Raw genomic sequence first — 19,715 nt, forward strand, 5'->3', positions numbered from 1 at the left:
AAAAGATGGCAGCGTATGCATCTGCGTATTCAGAATAGTTATGCTAGAGCTTCGTGCAGAGATTTTAGTGCCTGCCCGTGGAGAAACTTCCCGTAAGGCGCATGCAACAAAATCCGCTGCTCTGTTAAGGCCAAAATTTGGAGATAAGCAAATTGTGTCCTCACTTGCGGTATGAAGATGAACTCTTCTAGAGCTGTTAAAAAAAATAGCATGAAAAACCAGTTGCAGGGTGTCGTCGCCACCAGCTGATTTCTAAATAGAAAGGGCGCTTCATAATCGGCTAATCTCTAAAAAAAATGGCCACTGGGCTCAGTCGGATTTTGATAAGGAGTTTCGTAACTGTTAGTACTAGAACATCCTCGCACTGAAGAGGATGCGCTGCTGTTAGTCTACGAGCTATATGAGTGGAAATCTTAATTGCGAGCACGATTGTGTATTGTAAATGTTTGACAAATATTCAAATAAATCAACGCACCAAAATTGCAGGGTCGTAGACCAGGATGATGCCGTCTGCTTTCATGTAGAAAGCATATGGTAGCATCGCCGTGTTCCACTGAAACATGGTATACATACATACATACATACATACATACATACATACATACATACATACATACATACATACATACATACATACATACATACATACATACATACATACATACATACATACATACATACAGGAATTTTATTGCAAGATATATATACACAGTACATAGCGTGTGCCCGCAGAAGCGCAAGCGCTTGTGGGCGGGCCACGGCAGTCACAACAGCATGCGGTGAATACAAAACGCTGAAAGTGCACACTTTACAATCCATAAAGAAAAAGAAGAAGAAGAAAGAAGAAAAAAAAAGCAATAACACAAAGTCGAAATATTACATATAGTTCAGTCAACAAATTTAGCGATTGAGAATTATGTAAAGCAAAGAAAATCTGCAGTTAATAAATGGAACACAAATTTAAAAACAAGATAGAAATTACAAAGCAAATCAGTATTTCCTTTCTTTGAAACTTTCAAACCACGCTTGCAGTCCAGATTTCACAGCCGTCAACGAATCACAACCAAACATCTGAGCAGGTAGTTTATTAAAATGGTGGGGTATATAGAACTGTCGTGTCCTTTTACCATAATGTGTGTAAACCCTGGGAACTTTATAACGCGCTATATGCCTAAGTGACTCTGGTTTTTTATCTGGCTGTTTAAACTGTGCTGAAAAGTAATTTCTCAGAACTACCACCTGTAAGTACAAGTCATGCAGAGGAATAACTCCTGCTTTAACCATTCTGGTGTTATGGTCGGACTTCTCGTGAGCAGTGCCATACAATAAATTAGTGTAGATTCTGCACAGGAAACTATCTACCTTCTTAATCTTACAAGGTGCACAAGAACCATACACTGAAACGCCGTATCTAAGGATAGATTCTCCTAAAGATCTATACACAGTCTGACGCAAGTTTATAGGTGTAGTGTATTTTATACGATAAAGCTGGACAGAAAGAGCACGGAGTCGTTTTAATAAATAGTCAATTTGGGAAGACCAACACATGTTGGAATCAAGATATAGGCCAAGATATTTAACACTGCTCGAGTAGGGTAGTGGCGAACATTCGCAATTGGCACAGTTGCTACCATGCAGTAGAAACGACTGGGTAAGATCAACATTCTTGTGCGGATTTCTGAAACATATTAACACAGTTTTGTTTATGTTGATGTATATTTGATTTCCAGATAGCCAGTCTACTATTTTATTGATATCGTACTGAAGTAATTTGAGTGCGAGTGGGCTAGATTCATGGGATATCACTAAAGCTGTATCATCAGCATACTGAAATAATTTTGCATTTAATGTAAGGTTAACCATATCATTTACATAAATATTAAACAAAAAGGGTCCCAAAACAACCTTGTGGAACGCCGTACTGAATATCAGAAAAAGCACTAAATGATTCTTTAATTTTCACTACTTGCTTACGCTGTGACAAATAACTTGCAAAAAATTGTTGGTATGGACCACGGAATCCAATACTTTCCAACTTACTTAACAAAACAGAGTGCTCCACGGTATCGAATGCTTTCGATAAATCCAAAAACAATCCAAAAACACATTGATTAACATCCAGGTTACCATTGATAAAATCACAGCAATCTTCGAGAAGCTCAACCGCACCAATATTACGACGGAAACCATACTGTGTAGTACTCAAACAAGAATACTTGTCACAAAAACATGTCATATATTGGTGCACAATTTTTTCCATCAGGATGCTAATGACTGGTAGTATGGCAATTGGTCTGTAATTTGTTTGATCTGTCTTTTTTTCCGACTTGTAGATGGGTCGTAGTAATGAGATCTTCAGACCTGATGGTATTTCTCCTGTCTTGAAACATCCATTAAGTATATGTAAAAGTACATCTTTAAGTTTGGAGTAATTGTTTCGCAAATCACGCAGTCTAATCTTATCGTAGCCTGGTGGTTTGCTGTCTGGTAGCGTCCTAATAAGGTTCCACAACTCATCTTGATCAACAGGAGGAAAAGCAGCAGAATTAATTGTTTTCTTGCCTTGGTACTGAATGGTAGAAACGACAGTTTGTTTTTTAAGTTCCCTAATGGATGATACAAACGCATCATTAAAAGAATTTGCAATGGTCGAAGGATCTGCTTTTAGAAAAGTACAATGCAACTTCTCATCCAAATTAGATTTCTTCTGTCTACCTAATACTTCATTTAATAGACTCCAAGTTTTCCTCATATTGCTGCTACACCTAGAAAACTCAGCAGAAAAATATTGCTTCTTTGCTTGCCTCAGCATAGCAGTAAGCTTATTACGATGTGCCCTGTACTGCTCTTTCAAGGCAAGATTCTCGACATCTTGTTTATAGTCATTCCATAGTTTGTCCTTCTCATGAGAAAGTTTAAGTATATCATTCGTTATCCATTTCTTCTCTGGATTTCTTAACTTGATTTTAACCTCCTTCATGGAACTGGCATATAGCTCATCAAACTTAGCTACTAACGAGTTATAAGCATCAATGTGAGTTTGACTTAGCAGAGACCTCCAATCAAAAGTTTGAACGTGCTCGTCCAAGCACTTGTTATCAATTATTTTTATCAATTAATGTATATAGTATACATTATATTTATGTGAAATAATTATATGGCTCATCGGCAACGAAACCTGGCCGTCGTTGACCACTAAAGTGGGCACAAAAAATCCCAGATGACGGCACTGTGGTATCAAAGAAAAATCAAATTCTTTTTCGAAGTTGTGGGTGATGGTATCCAGGACTTTCAGATTGCGAGTCGTGCACGCAACCCCTAGCCCACAAAACCGCTTTTTTAAAATATGGTATTTATTACAGTGAAATTACGTTCTAATAATACGAGCAATTTACAAAGTTTTTCTAAAGCGCCACGAGGTACATCTAGAAAGGAGACATCAACAGAGCACTAGACAGGTGGTAAGGTTGAGAACACCACAAAGAAGGAGTGCCACTCCGGTTTAAAGTCTGTCTGTTGATACACATCCCTCAGGTGTACAGTCAGTTGGCAGAAATTAGATATTGCCGAAATAACTGATTCACACTGGAGGTCCATCATTTTAGTTTTCCATAAGCTGTGTAGTCCATTCAGAAAAAAAATGAATATCTGGAGCTTCATCAACATATTTCACTCCGGTGAGGTATCGTATAGTATGATTTAAAGGCCATGACAAGACATCCCATATCAATATTGCGTCCTTACAATTGATGAAGCAATGTTCAATTATTTCAAGAACATTCTAGAGGCGGAAGCTGTCTGATGACACAAAAATGCCCATTATCAGAAGCCGAATCTTCCCGGGAAATGTGTCCGTGTTCAGCTTGTAGAAGAAGGTCTTAGTGCGCGGTGAAAGTAACATTTTTGGCAGCTGCGTACGTACATCATGTCGCGGAAATCCATAGTACATTGAGCGGTAAGCAGGAGGAGGAAACAGCATCAAAATCAAATCTAGGCCACAAAAGCGCGTTGCCCATTGGCGAACAAAGGAGAACCTAGTATATCCGTTGCCTTGCGGTTAATGAGTAGGTGTGTCATTAGGAAGAGGAAAAAGTAAAAACAAAACAAGGCAGAAATAAAATAAAAACCATGGTTTCGCATTTAAAGCACGTAAGTAATCTTTACTGCCCGTCGTAATTTTTGGTTTATCGTCCCGAAGTGGCATAGACTATGAGAGACGCCGTAGCGAGGGGCTTCAGATTAATTTCGACCACATAGGGTTTTCTTAACGTGTAATGACATCGTACAGTACAAGGGTGCCTTGTGTTTCGCCTCCATCAAAATGAGGCTGCCGCGGCCGGGATCGAGTCCACGTCCTCGCGCTCAGCCGTCGAGCGCTCTAACCACTAAACCACCGCGCGGTTCCATTGAAAGAGTTGCCCCGCAAAGATGTATCAGGTGGTCAGTTTTCGCTACGCGCATAGTTTTATTTTGATTACAGTCGAACCTCGTTATAACGAAGTGATTTACAACGAAATAATGGATGTAACGAAGGAATGACAATTACCCTTGGAAGCTGCGTCAACACGGGCTATACCGAAGATACGGCTATAAAGAAGTAACCACTGAGCCCCTTCACCTTCGTTACAATGAGGTTCAACTGTATATTCAGCTGCATTGGGGCGAATTGTATAGTAGAGCAGTCGTTCTAGTTATGAGAGTGAACCTCTCCTTGTTTTACTGTGCGATGAAATCGTTTTGCAGAATTCTAAATAAAGAAGTAAGCGCTTCCCATGTACTATATGAACTCTCAGCATGATTGCATTTATGCCTCGACATCTGCATTTCCAACACACGGCCCCATGAATACATGTTCACCTCTCGTTGTTCGTGTTCCACCCGGAAAGGCGATTTTTTAGAACTGCCGGGCGCATGTATGCGCGAACAGGAAATGTCGCTGCATTTCATTTCCATGGCGAGCGGGTCGTCTAGAAAGGCGCACAAAGAGCTATCATCTTGGCGGCTCTCGTACCTTGGAAAACTGTGGACAAAATACTTACGAGTCTCAGTTGGATTCGCTTTTCGTCTATCTGCAGCGTCCTTATACTCTGCAAGAAGAGTGTACACATATATTACACGGACGCAAAGGGATGAAACTTACCATTTGTTCTCATTCTAAGCCGCTTTATATCAGTAAAAGAGCTCAGAAACTAAGGCACATGAAGCCCACCTTCAAGCCGTTCCACTTATATTAGATTTGTTGCAAAACAGCACAGAGGCCAGTGCAAGAGCTCGCCGCCAGATATCCGCGTCAGAGATGATGCATCGAGACTAAGGTCTCCATCTGTACTGTGAGCACGCCGTGAACTCTGCATCTTTAGTAAAAGAACCTACCAGACGCATGCACTAAAAAATAGCATTCTTGGAAAGGAATTGTCACAGATTAAGGCTCCTGCTGCATAACAATCCGCCTTTGGTGCGAAAAATCTGGTCATGCGCAAGATCCTAGCGGCTTCAAGTCCGTACAGAATGTTTCCAACTTTCCCCGCTAGGTTGTTGAGTTGAGTTGAGTTGTTGTAAAGCAAATTCCACCTGTAGCATACAACAACTCAACTCAACTCAGCTCAACAACCTAGCGGGGAAAGATGAAAACAATCTGTACGGACATGAACTCCGTTTCTCCCATAGCAAACGCATGGGAAACGATCGAAACGGTGTCGCCGCTGTTAATTATTCGCTGCACGAAGACTTGCCGATAGTCATGTGAACTTATGAAGGACCGGCATGTGAGGCACGAAGACCGCATCGCGACGAATCGACCCGACATAGAAAAGCTGTCTCTAGCGTCTGAAGAAACGCCGAACGAGAGCGGTAGTGTTTAAGACTACGAGAAATCGTATTCATCGGGAGGACTAAAACGCCCTTAGGTCTCACAAGCTACATCGACGAAAAGCCGTGTAGGCGTTTCGCCTTTCCCCCAGCAGCCCTGATGCGGCTGCTCCGTAAATGTGACAGATACCACTTCTGCCAGCTTCTGCTAGCGTTTCTCTACACCCTCTTTCTAAAGCAGCTCGTTTACTATCCAAAGGAAATTTAAATAACAATATTCCAGAACTGAATAACTACCTACACAGTGCGAACATTCCTCACATACCCAACAATTCCGGACAAAAGCACTTTTCGACCTGAAATAGTTAATGAACGCATTTTTTTCACATATTGTGTAAGATTACACTATAACAATCATAAGCAGGCTTGAATTTTACTTATATTAACGTCTTTGCTATCGTCAAACAACGTTTCTCATTGTCTTTCTATGGCAGTCTTAATTGATCGATTTGAGCGATGGTAAAAACTTAAAAGAATGGACCATTACTTTCAGTATTTCCATAACAGTAGCTTACAATATTCCAATATTAAAAATTGTTCTCCAAAAATGCTAGACATGAGAATTTGATGAGTAGGCTGATTTCATGACTGCGTACATAGTTGGTAGAGGAAGCCTGCGATTGTTTCTTTTTGTTTAAAATTAACGCAAGGGGCGCTCTGCCTAAGTAAATAATGCTTTGACATTTGCACCGACAGCACATTTGTTTACGCTTATGATAACACTGCAAGAAGCCTTCATTATACTGACAGCCATCTTGTGAAAACTCTTGAAAGACAGTGTTACGGCGACCGGCCCAGCTACTTTGGCTCATTTATCGGCATCCTGAGACGTGACCAACATTTGATTTTCAATCAGTTCAACAAAAAAAAAATGTTTTTGGCGATGCCTTGCAATAAATAAAATTGTCTAATTCGCTTTCCACAAGCGACACCAACAACCAGTGCTATCGGCCACCATCAATAGAGCTCGGAAGGCCCCCAGTTGACCTAGAACAACAACGCTTACCGCCCCTGTCATGATCGTACGGGGATGAAAAGAACACTCGCCCTCAGCTCCCAGGTGGCGTTACAAATATTAGAGCGAAAGCTCTACCACGCTAGTCCTAACCAGAGTTTCGCTGCATGTTGCCGGCGGTTAGCAACAGCGTCCCTAGCAACCTGATCTGCGTCTAGAAACAGGAGGTCGCTGCGCCGAGCTCCGAGCTTCGCCGCGGCGTATCCCCGCTGGATCGCTAGACTAGGACAGTATATAGGCGTGTACTAGTTAGTCTGGCTAACCACTATGACGTCATAGAATAGTAATGACCTTAAATAGTAGTAAACATCAGACTATCCACATGTTATACATAATTGGAAAGGGGAAGTTTATCATAATTAAGTAACACCCATTGGACAGATTAACTGCCGCAATTAATGAGTTGATATGTATGTTGCTATAGCAACGGATAACCACAAGTGGTAAACACGTGACGTTAGCTTCAGCTTGAACTTGAAAATAAATTTAAAGAAATTAAGAATAACAACGGGTGAACGGATGACGTCATATGCGGTATAACGCAAAGTTACGTGACTTAATAATAATAATAATAACAGCAATAATAATAATAATAATAATAATAATAATAATAATAATAATAATAATAATAATAATAATAATAATAATAATAATAATAATAATAATAATAATAATAATAAGAAGAAGAAGAAGAAGAAGAATAATTGGTGTTTGAGGAAAGGAAATGGTGCAGTATCTGTCTCACATATGTCTGTGGACACCTGAACCGCGCCGGAAGGGAAGGGAGGAAGGAGGGACTGACAGAAGAAAGGAAGGAAGAGATCCCAAACATTTCCTTTGTACATAGTCAATAAATGTTTACCACCCCCACCACTGCCAGGTGTGTCAGCCACATGACCTACCACGTGACTCGCGTTTCGCTTGAAAGGGAGGCGGCGCCACTCTCGCATGCATGCACACTGCCGCCTCGCAGTTTCTGGATGAATCGTCGGGACGGTCTCGTACACGTCGGGCTCCGCCACGACTTCGACGGACGAAGAGGTTGAGTCTAATCTGGCTTAGCAACACAGCATAACAAAGCTTTCGCTTGCATAACCGGATTAAGCCGAGCTAAATGGTAAATTGGTAAATTTGTTTTTGAGGAAAGGAAATGGCGCAGTACCTGTCTCACGTAACTTGGCGGAACCGCGCCGTAAGGGAAGGGAGGAACGTTGGAGTGAAAGAAGAAAGAAAGAGGTGCCGTAGTGGTGGTCCCCGGAATAATTTCGACCACCTGGCCGCAGCCATGTTTTTTGCCTCCAAGCCTTTCTAGCGCGCCGCGTTTCCAGGGCCGTCTGAAAAGCTGCCGTGCAGCTTGTGTACTTGTGACTCCCGCGTGGTGACGCCACATGCATGCTTAGCAGGCGGGTTGTTTTAGGAGCCCATAGACGTCTACTTCCCATCTATGACGCCACGTGCTGTCACTGAACTAGCTAGGAAAATGCAACACTTACGAAAAAGCGACATTCGTTGTTGTGTTCCAGCGAGTGGGTTTGATCCTGTAATAGAAGGAAGACAAGACGATTGCTGGTTGCTTTTACAGTATACCAGAGATGAACTGCCGTATAATTGTCTGGCATACCTGCGCTACATTCTCAAAAAATACATTCGCATAATAATCAACACTTTATTCAGAAATAATTGTCACTGAATCAGCATGTATTCTGAGGAGGGAGCAGCACAGTTGATGTCCTAGAGGAGTCGTTGTATTTGACGTATTCGAGAATTGATAAACTGAGATTAAGAACTGTTTCTGCACCTCACTTCAGCGTGTGAAATAATAGCAATTTATAATAAATGTTTCAAGAAAGCCTGCCCCTAAATTTTAAAATGCGGCTTTTTAAGGTAAATAGACGGTTTTTGTTGCATATTAATGCCAGCCTTAGCGGACATCAGAAAAAGGTGAATCATGCTAACTAGTACCCTGGTTAACTAAATTCTAACTGTTAAGTTTGTGACTATTGCAGTTCGGAACCTGGTTGCAGTTAGATATCTTTAGATGAGCGATGCGAACAGCCATTTCAGCGTTCGAAAATGCCATTGCCCTGGGTGTTATGTGTGAAGAAATTTTGGTAATTTTGTGGTGGACTTGAGACGTGACCACCTTTCTATCGCCTCATCTGTAGCAGCGAGCAGCGGCTGGCACCGCAGCGCGGGCGGGGCAAAGGTGGTCGCACGAAAAGTGCGCCATGAAGTGATGTGCACAAGTGGGCGTCGCACTGAGCTCGCCATGGCGGCCCGTTTCAGAATCGCGCGTGAAATTGCCAAAATTTGTTGAAGCATAGCGCGGAGGGTAATGGCGTTTTCTAAATTCTAAAAATTGAAACGGCTATTCTAATGGCCACCTATAAGTCTCTAGCTGAGATCACGTGTCTCACTGCAATAGTTAAAGTTAACTTTCAGAATTAAGTTAACCTTGTTACTAGTGGTTACTAGTTAGCATGACCCACCTTTTCTTGTGATGTCTGCCAAGGCTGATATTAAATCTTTACTGCAAAGACATCTTTTAGCTTTTACCTAGAAAAGCTTAATTAAAAAAATCAGTGCCGGGCTTCCCTGAAACACCTTATTAAGGCTATTAACTGAGGATGTTAAAGGACATTAAATGCTTGATTAAAATATTATTTCCCGAACCGCAGGAAAGTGTTAAAAAAGAATCGAACTGTGCTGAATAAGAAGCAAACTGAAAAACCCTCAAGGTGCGACCCTCGGAACCAAGGTGATAAAAGTCAGCTAAGCTAATGAAAGTAACAGAATGAAGTATCGCCGACGGTGAACTGGACTTGCTGCCTTCAGGTTGGATGTAGCAGAAATAACACAGAAGTGGCTGTACACAGGAAAGTTAATGATTGTTTATTACCTTTAAAACAAAGAAAAAGTTCTAAATCGAAAAAGAAATTGATAATTATATATAATTTATCCACCACTGCCTAAAAGCATAAATTGACATCACATAAATTATCACGAATCTAAGTCCGTCTGCACTGTTTCTGCACATGCTATCAACAAGAGAAAAATTAAACGATCCTCCAGGATACCTCGCAATAAGCATTCATACCAACCTAAATTGGAATGGTAATACTGATCGCATGTCAGAAGCAGCGCAAGACAAACCTGCCTGCTTTTAACGAAAGGAACAAGCACAACACCAGGCATCAAATTTAAAGTACAAATGACAGCTATACGCATTTTGGACGACGTGATGTATTCTAGAGGCTCATAAGTATTACGAAATAAGCAAGCCTTATAAAGTCTAGAAGCTTGTGCTATGATATTGTCGTGTCCGGTCGCTGTGTTGAATGCAGCGAAAGACGCACACGGTACTTTAAGACTTCGTTTATTTAAAGCCGATGAGGGTGCGACCAGCGTCGACCGAGGCAGGAGCCGAACTGGCCGCCCGAAGAAAGGAGGGAGCTGAGAAGCGTCCACGGGAGGGAGTGGCTTCCCAGAACAGGAGGAGGGTGCGGGGGCGCACCGTGGGGGGGCATCTGGTGACAGCGTGCGACGAGGGGCAAGTGTCGTTAGGAGGAGGATTGAGTGGTCGTTAGGAGGAGGATGCGAACTGTCGTTAGGAGGGGAATGCGAGTGGTCGTTAGGAGGGGGCGCACACACACAAAAGCAATAAGGGGACACAACACTTCCTTCCCCCTTAGAAAGTTGCCTGGTATCGTGCAGGGGGTCGGCGCTCACGCGTGGAGGCGCGCTGGCTTTGTGCGCTCGGGGGAGAAACACTTGTAGGCTGGCTGTTGTTCGCTGTGTCTCCTAGGTCTGTCCTGGGCGAAGTCTCTTCTTCCGGGAAGGGGTGCCAGGCTATGTGGGAAGATGGTGCACGTGTTCTCTCCGCTGGCGGACAGCTCTCAGACGGCGTCGTAAATCTACGCAGCTGGTTGAGATGTCGGCGTGCTACTGTGCCATGTATGTTGACGAGCCAAGAGCGCAGGCCTATGCGTCTGACAATTGTAGCTTCCTCCCAGCGTGGCTTTTTCAGAAACTGTCGGGCGAGGACGCGCTGCCCCTCATTAAGCGTGCCGCAGCGCGGAATTGCTTTTTCTTCCCGGAACGTCTCTGCCTTTGGCTCGGGGAGGATGGCTGTGAGCTGGGTTCGCATTTCACGCTCGAACATCATTTTCGAGGGGGTCTCGCCTGTTGTGCTCTGAACCGTCGTGTGCTGCTTGAAGAGAAAGCGCGCAAGGCGGCGCTGCAGCGAGCCTGTCTGATCTCTTTCAAGGGCGCGTTTTAGCTCGGCTACGTAGCGCTCGGCTTGTCCGTTTGTCGCTGGGTGGTAGGGGGCCGATGTAACTGATGAGATCCCGTTGTCGCGATAAAACTTGAGGATCTCCGCAGACACAAACGGTGTTCCGTTGTCCGACACTACCTTGCGCGGCAGGCCGAACGTTGCAAATAGTGATCGGAGGTTGTCAATGACTGCTGCCGAAGTCGTCTGTCCCATTTGCCTTATCTCAAGCCACTTTGTGTAGGCATCTACGACCACAAGGAAAGTGCAGCCCTCAATTGGTCCTGCAAAATCAATGTGCAGTGTGTGCCATGGTGTGTCTGGCTTTTCCCATTCTGGGACAGGAGCTTTCGGCGGGGCGCTCCGGCTGCTCTGGCAAGGCTTGCATTCTCGCACCACTGTTTCGATGTCGTTGTCAATGCCAGGCCACCACATGTAGCTTCTGGCACACTTTTTCATTGCAACGATGCCCCGATGTCCGGCGTGGATGAGAGACATAGCTTGTGCGCGTAGTTCTCTCGGCATCACAACTCGGGACCCAAATATGATGCAGCCGCGATGGGTGCTCAACTCTGTAGCTCGCCTGCGGTAAGCGTCGAAGTTGTCCCCTTTGAGTTTATGCACGTTGCCTTGTTGAACAGCTGTGTAAACTAGCCGGAGAGCTGCGCACTTCTGCGTAGATGCTGCAACTGTGCCTGCTGTAAGCGGAGGTTCTGGCAGTGCTTCGAACATCAGAACGTCTCCTGGTGGAAATGGTTCGTCAACAGTTGCGTCTAGTGGCAGACGGCTTAGCGCATCGGCGTTTTGATGTTTACTGCATATCATCACGCCTAGTGGAGAAAACCAGTTTCTCCCTAGAAGGCTTGATCCTGTGCCCTTCACAACAAGCAGAGGTAGCGTATGGGTCTGGCCGTTGTAGTTAACCTGCACGTTGGCAGAGCCCAATAGTGGCAGATTCTGTCCTGACCACGTTCGCAGGTGCGTGTCGTCTTGTTGCAGGGCGGGTGCGTCAGATGGCCATGAAGTTCGAAACGTGTCCTCACTGATCAGAGTACAGGCTGCGCCGGAGTCCACCTCGAACTTAATCAGCTGGTGATGTACGCTTACTTCTGTAAAAATCTTCGGTCGCGTGCCGAGATTCATGGTGTTCAGGTCGTACAACACAGATGGTGTTGCTGATGTTGTTCCATGGAGATCAGATAGCGGCGTATTCTCTGAGGCGTTGACGCTTTGATTAGGCTGGGAAGGTGACTTTATCTTGGCAAGTCTCCGTTTCGTAATGCATGCTCTTTCGATATGCCCTCGCTTGTGGCAAAAATTACACGTGGCTGACTGGAATCGACATCCCTGGGGGTTGTGTTGGTCGTCACACCGCCAGCAGCGTTGTGCCTTTTTGACCGATTTTACAACAACAGAAGGCTTGCGCACCTGGTTGCTTGTCTGGTGTACCGGCTCGGTGTTCCGGCGAATCCCTCTCTGCTGGTGACCGGCGCTCTCCGCTCGAACGGCGATGTCGTAAGCTTTGCTGAATGTGAGGTCCTTCTCAGCGAACAGGCGCTGCTGCAGTGACTCGTCACTCAGTCCGCACACAAATCTGTCGCGTAACATCACGTCCAAGGGAAGCATGGTGGTGTTAGCAGAAGAAGCTGCGTCTCCCTCCTGCCCGGTAGCTGTTGTCGACAGCGTTCCAAAATTGCAGTCGGCAGCGAGCTTCTTGAGCGCGGCTACGTAGGCGCTCACAGTTTCTCCTTCCAGTTGATCCCGTCGTTGGAAGCGAGCCCGGCTGTAGACCTCGGATGGCCTTGGGTCGTAGTGCTTTTGCAGCGCTTTTACGATGTCGTCGTAAGACACTGCCGCTGGTGTGCTTGGCTGAATAAGGGCGCAGACAGTATCGTAGGTCTGCTCCCCGCACAGCGTCAGCAGGTTGGCCCTCTTCAAGGCTGGGTCTGTGATGTTGTTAGCTTCAAAGTAGAACTGAAGGCGTCCAACCCACGATGACCACGATGAGCCGTTGAATTCTGGTATCTGATTGGGAAACCCTCGCGTAGCCATGGCTTGTCAATAGCGTTGCGTAGCGCGGGTCGAATCCACTTTCTCGTCGCCACTGTCGTGTCCGGTCGCTGTGTTGAATGCAGCGAAAGACGCACACGGTACTTTAAGACTTCGTTTATTTAAAGCCGATGAGGGTGCGACCAGCGTCGACCGAGGCAGGAGCCGAACTGGCCGCCCGAAGAAAGGAGGGAGCTGAGAAGCGTCCACGGGAGGGAGTGGCTTCCCAGAACAGGAGGAGGGTGCGGGGGCGCACCGTGGGGGGGCATCTGGTGACAGCGTGCGACGAGGGGCAAGTGTCGTTAGGAGGAGGATTGAGTGGTCGTTAGGAGGAGGATGCGAACTGTCGTTAGGAGGGGAATGCGAGTGGTCGTTAGGAGGGGGCGCACACACACAAAAGCAATAAGGGGACACAACAGATATTAAAAGTAAACCCGACATTTCAGCTAGTTAGTAGAGCATCTTGGAAAAATCAGAGAAAAAAGACGACGGATGTAGCAAGAACAGACACGCTTGTGATGTCGGTTCCTTCTACGTCGGTCATCTTTTAACGTGATAACGCTAAAGGCCCAGTTACGCAGAAAATCCGTCGTTGCCGTTGTGAGCGATAAGTAGGGTGGCATAGGATGGCCCAGGCAGCCATATTAATGGAAATTTGAGAATGACCAATTCCGCATATATCGGCATTAACTCATTAAAGCTATTGTGCCATATCCTTAAGGCACAGCTTGTGTCCCGTGCAATTTTTTGTACTGGTTTTCCCAAGAAGGAGAGTTGCGCTCCCAGAATTGGTTGCGCTCACGCACAAGCTTTGGTGCCTCTGGTTTTATCAGCCGTACAACAGCCAACTGGTTTAAATCTTGGCACCCGCTTTATCTCCAGGAAAATCATTCCTCACGAACTATTCTCACACTGTTAGGAATTATTGCACTCCAAAGCCTCTTGCTCATTGCAATGGCCTAAATCCAGGCTCAGGTCGGTGGCACACTATAAGTTCTGCGCGCATTAAAACACTGCGGGAGCTGCGTTTAAGTGAATCTGCCATCGGGTAAAGAGTGCCTGGGCCGGCGAACGGACCACACGGAAAATGTCTACGAAGCACACTTCAAACTCAGGATGCGCTGACGGCATGCTATCTACATATTCTTATTTCTCATTTGTGCATAGTTTTCTGACCTACTGCATAGTGAGATGAGGTAGTACATATAAAACATACTTAAAAAATACTATCCACCTACAGAAGAGGTCAATTGTAATCATTACCTTTTAAAACAGAACGGCTACTACGAAACCACTGTTTCAGCTGATGCATGTACTCCCGCTTGACACTGTTCGTGTATTAAGTGTTGCCGACATGATACATAGAATAGCGGCACATGATGACGCCCCGCCATTAAGCTTATTTACCTTACCAGCACTCAATACAACAGTTGCAGCGAAAAATTGCCTTAATCTACCGGTTGCCAGGAATGGTTGCGGTCGGAGGCTAATAGGATTCTAGGCCGCTCTCAAATGGAATTCTATACCCACAGACGTGAAAGATGCACGCAATTTTTCCTTAGCCATGAAGCTCTTCTTGTTCAGTAGCTAAGCGATATAATTAGAGAGATAGTCATCTGTGACACTGTTACCCTTGTAGAATCTGTACACGGCTTTTCTAAGGTCTACATTTAGTTTTTGATTTCTTTCTTTCCATTGCGTTACCGCAAGCCGCACCATTTTGGTACCTTGATCAATTAGTCCCACTACTAGCTAGTCAGCCTATGGGACCAAACAAGTTTTGCCAAGTTGTGCAACATGTCGATAAAAGTGTCAATAAAAAAAACGGGCTAGTGGTGCGTTTTATTGGCGCACTGCAGAACACGTCACTGTGGTGCTTCATACAGGCGTCTGGGTGCCTGCAAGTTTTGGATACTCACCGCTAACCCTTGGGCAAGAATTGCATTCATGGCGTAGGAGTGACTGTCGAAGAGCAGTGTAAACTTGTGGTCACTGAAATCAAAAACGCTGATTAGGCAAGCTCTTATTGATTGGAAAATTTAGCAGCGGAGCAAATACAAGTACATGATTTAAGAGAACTGCAGCGGAGACTGATTTTACGAACGCAGACGGTTGGGCGAGTTGGTGTGGCGTAAGAGGTGGCACACAGCGCAAATATGACAAAACGAGTGCAGAAACGATGACCAAGGCGATAAGAGCTCAGCCTTAATTGTGAGGCGTTGTTTAAGGCTGTTGACTGATTAGGCTTGCATTGCGTGCATGGCATAATGTGCTTTATAGGTGGCAGTCGTCGAAAAAATTGTTCTTGTAATAACTTAGAACAGTAATTTTCACTGTCATTCAGTGCTCACGACGCGTTCCGCCAACAATGTCAGTATATCCGGGAGCCTGTGTCTGCGATGAATATTTGATTGATTACAAGTTTATAAGGTTGTGCAAGTTGGTAACCGTTCCACGGAAAACATAGCGCATGAACACTATAGGACGAGGTTGAAATAAGCGACAGAACAATGGCTAACGTTCAACTAAGCTTTTATTGTGGATACGGACCATATCTTAAAAACATGCAGTCCTGCAGTCATTGCATAACAAGGGCATAGAAGAGTACACCTCTTCTGAAAAAGTGAGGATTCCTTGCGAGAGAAAGCAATAAAATGCCGATCACGAAGGCTGTGAAGCAATGAGACACGGTCTGTCCGGTAATATTCACAACGTATTCACAGGAGGCATTCAGAGAACAGGATTGAGAAGAACTGGGGATGAAAGTTAATGAAAATATCTTAGTAACCTGTGTTTCGCTGATGATATCGTCTTGCTAATAACTCAGACGACGAATTGTAAAGCATGATCATGGACTTAGACAGGCAAAGCGAAACAGTGTGTCTAAGAATTAATATGCAGAAAATAAAGCAATGGTCAGCAGTCTGGGAAGGCACCAACAGCTTACGATAGGAGGCGAAGCGCTCTAAATGGTAAGGAAACACGTATGCTTAGAGCAGGTAGTGACCGCAGATTCGGACCATCAGGGTGCAATAACTAGGTGATTATGAACAGGGTAGAATGCATTTGGAAGCACTCTGAGGGGATGAATAACAGTTTGCCAGTATCCTTCACGAGGAAAGTACATAACAGCTAGATCTTCCCAGTGCTAACCCTGGGGCAGAAACGTGGAGGCTAACGAACAGGGTTCAACCTAAACTCAGGACAGCGCAGCGAGCTATGGAAAAGGAAACTGATAGGCGTAGTGTTAAGAGACTGGAAGAGAGCAGAGCGGGTCGGGGAAAAAACGTGAGTTAATGAGAGCCGGAATCGAGAAGAAATGGGTTTGTAATCTAATGAGAAGGCGACGTAATTAATGGTTGTTAAGTGTAACGGAGTGGATTCCAAGAGGAGGCGAGCGTAGCAGAGGGCTGCAGAAGGTCAGGCGCGCGGATGAGGAGCAAGTTTGCTGGGATGAGGGCTGGTTGGTTGGTTTTGGTTTATGGGGTTTAACGTCCCAAAGCGACTAAGGCTATGAGAGACGCCGTAGTGGAGGGCTCCGGAAATTTCGACCACCTGGGGTTCTGTAACGTGCACTGACATCGCACAGTGCACGTTAAAGAACCCCAGGTGGTCGAAATGAGTGCAGTGGACATAGTTAGGCTGGTGATGGGAGTCCTGAAATAGAAAGCTCGAAGGTTGCGCTCTTGTTAGAGTTCTAGTTTTTAGTTTTCTTTGATTCATTACCGGCGAGCAAGTGCTCATAATGTAGAATGAAATCTGGTAAGCTGTACCTACAAGCGGTTTTTACAATAAGCCTGCAGGCCAATCAGTAGAGCACATGCGCGTGTTTTTACTTTTTTTTTGGAGCCTGCGAAAATGCTTCGTAACATGAAGAAAAGAGTCGTCGCAGCCCAGGGGTAAGGTGAGGAAAGGATATCGGCAATTACCAGCTGGTCGAATTGTAGCTCTCATGAAGCATAGAAGAGAGCACCTTGTCGTCACTGCTGTCAACGTAAATTGGTGTGTCCGGGTGGAAAAAGCGGGTCTTCATAAGCGCTATGATTTTTTGAAGTGTCTGATACACGTTGTCTCCTCTTTTGGCGCTTGTTTGGAATAGTGGAATATCCAGCTCGTATGCGAACTCCTGCGACAGAAACAGGCAGAAATGTCGAAAAAGTAATGGCATGAATTTGCAATGCCCGCAATGCATGTGTAGCATTATTGGGCAAAATTTTGAATATTAGAATATTGTAGGTTACGGTTATGGAAATATTGAAGTTATTGGTCCAATCTTCCGATGCGTAGCAAAATATTTCTCTTATAGTTGTTCCATCGCTCGCATCGAGCAGTTAAGACTGCCATAAAAAAACCAAGGGGGAACGTTTCCGACGATAGCAAAAATGTTCCTTGACAACAGCAGGAACGTTAACAGCAAAAAAATTCGTCTTCTCACTGGAGATATGCGGAAACATTGGCTCTTAAAGTGAAATCTTACAGTATATGAAACAATTGAGTTCATAAACTCTTCCCTGTTGAAAAATGCCTTTGCGAAGAATTGTCGGGTATGGATATGAAAACTGCGCTTACAAGAGCCGAACGTTCAAGACATCTCGATCAGTATGACTGCGCTCCTCAGTTTTCAGAGTGGATACTGCAGGGCTACTTGCAGCGCAGCCAGCGGCGACTTCTCTCCTATTCTTCTTTGCTGACAGTTCCAGCCGATTGGGCTCCAGAATACCAAAAAACATTTTCTGTCCACTTGTCGGCAGAATAGAAATTCTCTCAGTAGCGACAGAATTTTCTGTATTGGTGCATGACTGCAATCCGCATGACAAGACCAGGTCCGTCATGACAGTAGAGGATAGGATTGGACGATGCTGCGGCAAATGATGTCGTTTCGAGAGGTACGCACTCCGAAATGCTACAAGAATTTTTGTTGGTCAAATGTTTAGGGGAATCCCCCAAGGTGGAGTAGATTTGTAATAAGGGAGTAATTACTCATTGGCATCCACCCGAGCGCAGCCATACGGCTACAAACCACCTTGGGGGATTCCCCTAAACATTTGACCAACACTGTTCCCACTTCGAGTTATTGATCAATTCGCTCTCGCCCTACCATAAGCTTGCCGTCCTGGTTAGCTCAATTGGTAGAGCGACTGCTCCGGTGGAGCGGTGGTCCTGGGTTCGAACCCCGGACCAGGACGAATTTTTCTTTAACTACGAAGTTTCTGAGAAAGCTGTATAGCTTTCCTTTGTAGCCGTATGGCTGCGCTCGGGTGGATGCCAATGAGTAATTACTCCCTTATTAAGAATTTTTGTTATACCGAAAAAAAAATTCCTTGCCACCTGTTACAAATGGGTTGCCTCTTATTGCAGCGTAATGTAGCATAGAAAGTGTGCACTGCGAACTTGGCCTTCACTATTTTCGTTTGAGCCGATTAGATTCAGCAGATATGGTGCTGATATTATTTTATGGCGCCAAATAAAGACACAAGTTGCCGTTTTCATCTTGTCTGAACCTTCCCTTTGGCTTTCTTGGGTCCTTTACTAATTGTTAAGTTATTTCACTAACACCAGTGTCTGTCTGTGGGAAACAAACGCGCGTTTACATTTTCGCAGAAGCTAGACATTGGCACGCGAGGTGCCTGATGAAATATTTGCGTATTAGTCTTCTTTTCATATTTATCACGTAAAACGTGAACAGCTGCGTTGACAGGGGACAACGCTCCCTTAATCCTTTTGGTACCTCGATATCTGTAGCACTTGTTATCACTTTCCGTGTAATTTGAACTTTTTTATATCGGTATATTTTCTGTAGGAAAACAATTAGTTCATGACCAATACCTTCACCTTTCAGTATGGACATAGTCCTTGAATGTTCCTTCAATGCAAAAGCATTGAAGGACTGGGGTATAGTCCACAGGAATTCCCTGTTCGCGTTGTCGTATGCGCCGCTTATGTCCAAGAAGGTTAAAAACATTTTCCGCCCCAGCTATTTCTATGCGTTAGGTAATCACGAGTAGGCTATCATCTGGGCGCCTACCGCTTCTAAACTCGTTCTGGAGTTTTCCGAGTTTCTTATTACTTTCTGTCCATGGTTTCATTTTTAATTTAGCCTCCAGCTTCTCTACGTCGCCGTCTGTCGGCAGACAGAGGGACTGCAAAACAGCGGGACTACAACGTGTTCGGAGCGCAGGAAAAGCTACACCGTTAGTAAAACGCTTATATTTTCCCACCGTAGTTAAAAATGCGCTAACCATTGCTAACCAGTGCTAACCATAGGGCCTAGAAGTATGCCTAGTGTACTCGGGCCACTGTTTGGCTACGTTGAGGAATAGACCTACGTTCGAATCAACCTCATATCTTCCTGGCTATATGAAGACGCTGCACGTGAAGTCATAAACGAGAAGGCAACCCACGCTTGACGCCTGGCAGAGGCTCCTAACAATGCAACAATCTTTCTTTAAACCTGCATACCCAACAATTCTGGACAAAAGCATTTTTGAATGAGAAAGATTTTTTGAACGC

The 19,715-nt window shown here is 44.8% G+C and overlaps 1 protein-coding gene across 1 annotated transcript in view; it reads right to left on the reverse strand.

The window, feature by feature from the left end:
* Nucleotides 1–19,715, reverse strand: part of LOC149331926 (uncharacterized) — a 119,067-nt gene that overhangs the window by 34,251 nt on the left and 65,101 nt on the right. The window contains exon 14 of the mRNA XM_089556941.1: nucleotides 17,135–17,331. Within this exon, the coding sequence (XP_089413067.1) occupies nucleotides 17,135–17,331 (197 nt within the window). The remainder of the gene's footprint in view (nucleotides 1–17,134; nucleotides 17,332–19,715) is intronic.

This window comes from Amblyomma mixtum, chromosome 8 (assembly GCF_055824585.1).
Source record: "Amblyomma mixtum isolate Tamu chromosome 8, ASM5582458v1, whole genome shotgun sequence".
Classification (NCBI taxonomy): Eukaryota; Metazoa; Arthropoda; class Arachnida; order Ixodida; family Ixodidae; genus Amblyomma; species Amblyomma mixtum.